Here is a 3505-nt window from a genome sequence, read left to right on the forward strand (position 1 = left end):
AGTGTGTTAAAATATAATTATTTATCTATTTTTTTATTAACTTAAATTTTTAGATAAATTTTTTTTTTGGTGACAAATTTTTAGATAAATTAGTTTTATAGCAATATTATTAAGTAAAACAATAAACAGTAAGTTAATTTCTAACCAATAACTAATACTGAGTATGTTAACTAAATCACTTCAGTTTGGTGAAATTAATCTTTATAACACTTTGTTTTTTTTTTTTTTACTTCAAATGACAAAGTGTCTCAACACCTAAAATAGGTGAAATAGTGAAAAAAAATGCATTGTTTGTCAAAATATCTTAGCAAAGTATCCATTATTGTTTAATTAGTATTAAAAAGTTATGAGTACTTATTTTTACTTTATTTGATAAATTATGAATAAAATACTAAAGTGATACTTAAAAGTTTATATTACTAATCAAAATAATCTTTAAAAAATCATTTCAATCATCTCATCTTTTTGAATTTTTTTTAAATATATATTTAGTATATAATTATTTTTATCATCGTACTTTAAATCTTATTTATTTAACATTCATATCTTTTAAGGTGTCAATTACCATATTGACATTTACCTAAAATTAATTAATACATATACAGAGTGAAACAAATTAGAAGAGTGGAGAAAAAAAAAGAAATAAAGGATGATGATAAAAGAAGGCAAAGTAGAAGGAGATATGTGAGAAGGAGAAATGACTCATGAATGCCATAAAAAGAAAACTACTAAATAAGTAATACATGCATGTTTCCGTTTTAAGAGTGATAAGGTCAACGAAAAAAAGTCGAAAAAATAAATGATACTAATGGTTAAGTACTACTGTACTACTCCTCCTAGCTACTACAAAAACTAGAGTCCTATTGAAGTCCAGAGAAGGCACAATTAGAATTCCGATAGTATACGCCTTCTTTAGTATACGTCTTCTTTATAATAACCCTCTTTGACATCAACCTATTACTCTATGCTGACAGATAAGCTTATTCAAATTCCAACGTGAATCATATATAGCTAGGTTTTCACCTAGGCATGAATACCAAAAAACCATATAAATAAATCACATTGAACAACTTTAATCAATTTTCCTAACCCTAATAGCCAGCACATTCTTTTTAGAAACATGCGTTTTATTTTCAATAATTAATTCTTCAATTAGGGGCGGAAAAAAGGAAAAGGAACCCTACTTCAATAATACACCATAATAGGCAAAGTAACAATGTTCATGAAAATAATTTGCTCTCAAGTCCATGATCCATGAAAGTAATCATAGACGTGTGTGAGAAACAAAATAAACAATAATTAGGGTTACTGATGGAGTACCTAACCCTAAACAAAGAAAATTACTACTAATGAAAAATAATAAACAAGCATGCAATATGACATGAAAAATGATGATAGATATTTGCACAAAACAGAAAAAATGTGAGTGGGAAGCCAAATGAAAATGTGAGTCTGATAATTAAAGACTACAATTGTTCAATCTGAGAGTGGGAGGAAGAAGAAGACCAAACAGATGCAGAAAACAAACGGCGTGATTCCCAACTCAACACTAACTGATTGGGACCTAACTGTTCCAATTTGTAACCGTCCTTGAACAAATTTATTAGAAGTTTCGCTTGGCTCTGATTGGCTGAGCTTAAAGGTACTCCCTTAAACCCCATACCACACAACCATTCCCTCCACGACCCTCTTTCTTCCTTCCCCTCACTTGTTCGGTATATCCTCCCCAACGACGCTGCTATTCTCGGTCCAAGAAATACCCGTTCAACCAAAGCCCGGGCCCGACCCTCCATTGGGAACCCGGCTTCAAGCGAATCATAAAACGCCGAGTAGTGGTGCAGTGAGTCCATGAATCGGCCCACAAATCCAGCATCCACTCCTACCGGCCCAACGTCCTCTTCTGCCATCGTCACCAGCACAGGACTCAAATCCTTCGCGCCGTTCAAGAATGACGCAACCGAATCGCGCGCTCTGTAAGGCAAATGCGGGAGGTTGAGCATGCAATTGAACACCAAAGCCTCTCCGCGAACGAGTTTCAGCCCGTTGGGCCGAAACGTTTCGTCGGGGTCCATCCTGCAGTGGTGAAAGGAAAAGGGCTGCCCTAGGGAAGCGGCGAAGGCGGTGAGCCTCCGGCCTGTTTCCTGTACGGTGGCAATGGATCTCCGGCCTGAGCCGGTTCTGGACAATGCAGTGATGCGGAGGTGTGGGCCAGGTGAGGCTGTTTTGTTATGAGAGGCCAGGGCCTGCAAGAGTGAGGCCCACTGGATACCTTCCATGATGTCGAAATCGACGATGTGGGCCCGTCTGTGGTGTGCGATGGCTTCAAGAATGGCCTGATTGGCGGTGAAGTGGGCGAACTTGACGTAAGGAGACATGTCTTGAAGCAGTTGGAATGCTGTTAGAGTTTCCGTTTGGTGGGACCCGTAACTATATTGTTTGTTATTGTTACTGTGATTATTGTGTGCGCCACCACCCCCTGCGCCATCTAGCAAACCTTGGAGTGCCTGGGTAAAATGCGCCGCGAGTCTTTCCATGTTGGTGGCCCCTGTGCTGCTGCTGGTGTTGCTGAAAGGAACCAACTCTTTGAGTCGAAGCAATATCACTCGAGCCAGGTCACGGCTCTTGGTGGTGCCAGTGAGGGCTTCTGCTGCGGCCATGAGGAGGTGCACTAGCCTCAGGCCTTTTGTTTCATTTTCGCCGGCGATGGTAGGGGTTGGTGTTGTTGGAAGTGGTGGCGATTCATCTTCGACTGTGTTGGCGGTGGTTGTGTCGTCTTCGTCATCGTCGTCGGGCGTGAGGTGGAGGGGGGTGGTGGCATGGTGATGGTCGATGATTGAGTCGATGAGGTGGTGGAAGTCATCATGAGGGGCGGCAATGGCTTCCCAATTGACGAGGGGGGACCAGTGGGTCCAGTTGGTGTAGGCAGGGTCTTCGTCGGAAGAGGGAGTGGTGGTTGTGGTGGTGGTACTGTAGCCGGAGAATTCAAGGTTATGGATGTCAATCATGTCTATTTCCATGGTTGAAGAGGCGAGTAATAAGATGAAAGAGTATTTATGTATGTATCCTAGAGTGAGTTAAGACGGAGAGAGTCTCAGAGACTTGGCTTATAAAGAGGAAACTAGCAAAGAGTTGAAGCAAGAGACACAGACACTTATTGGTAATGAAATTCTCTTCTTATTATTCAGATCACTACTTACTTTATTATAATATTGTTTTGGGTTATGATAGGTAATTAATGATTTTTTCGAATAATATGAATAATAAATTTTAAAATTGGTCCAATTTAATTAAAATATATCATGTCATTAATTAAATTTAAGATTAATTTTTTTTAACCTCATTGTTCATATTATTCAACAATATTGTTGTCTATTTATATTTTTTCTATAATTTTTGTATGCGCTAGTTGTTACTTCAATTTTTTTTATTAATTTAATGTTGATAGTAATTAATTACAGTAAAATACATAAAAAGAGAATACAAAAAAAAATAAAATATTTTATGT

The 3505-nt window shown here is 38.0% G+C and overlaps 1 protein-coding gene across 1 annotated transcript; it reads right to left on the reverse strand.

Annotated features, from left to right (window-relative positions):
* On the reverse strand, positions 1169-3139 carry LOC107608402 (nodulation-signaling pathway 2 protein). The gene has a single exon (XM_016310199.2). The coding sequence runs from the start codon at positions 3015-3017 to the stop codon at positions 1467-1469; it is 1551 nt and encodes a 516-aa protein (XP_016165685.1). The 5' UTR covers positions 3018-3139; the 3' UTR covers positions 1169-1466.

This window comes from Arachis ipaensis, chromosome B07 (assembly GCF_000816755.2).
Source record: "Arachis ipaensis cultivar K30076 chromosome B07, Araip1.1, whole genome shotgun sequence".
Taxonomy (NCBI): Eukaryota; Viridiplantae; Streptophyta; class Magnoliopsida; order Fabales; family Fabaceae; genus Arachis; species Arachis ipaensis.

Excerpts from the sequence above, each read along its gene's own strand:
- LOC107608402 (XM_016310199.2), bottom strand. The coding sequence starts at position 3,017 with ATGGAAATAGACATGATTGACATCCATAACCTTGAATTCTCCGGCTAC.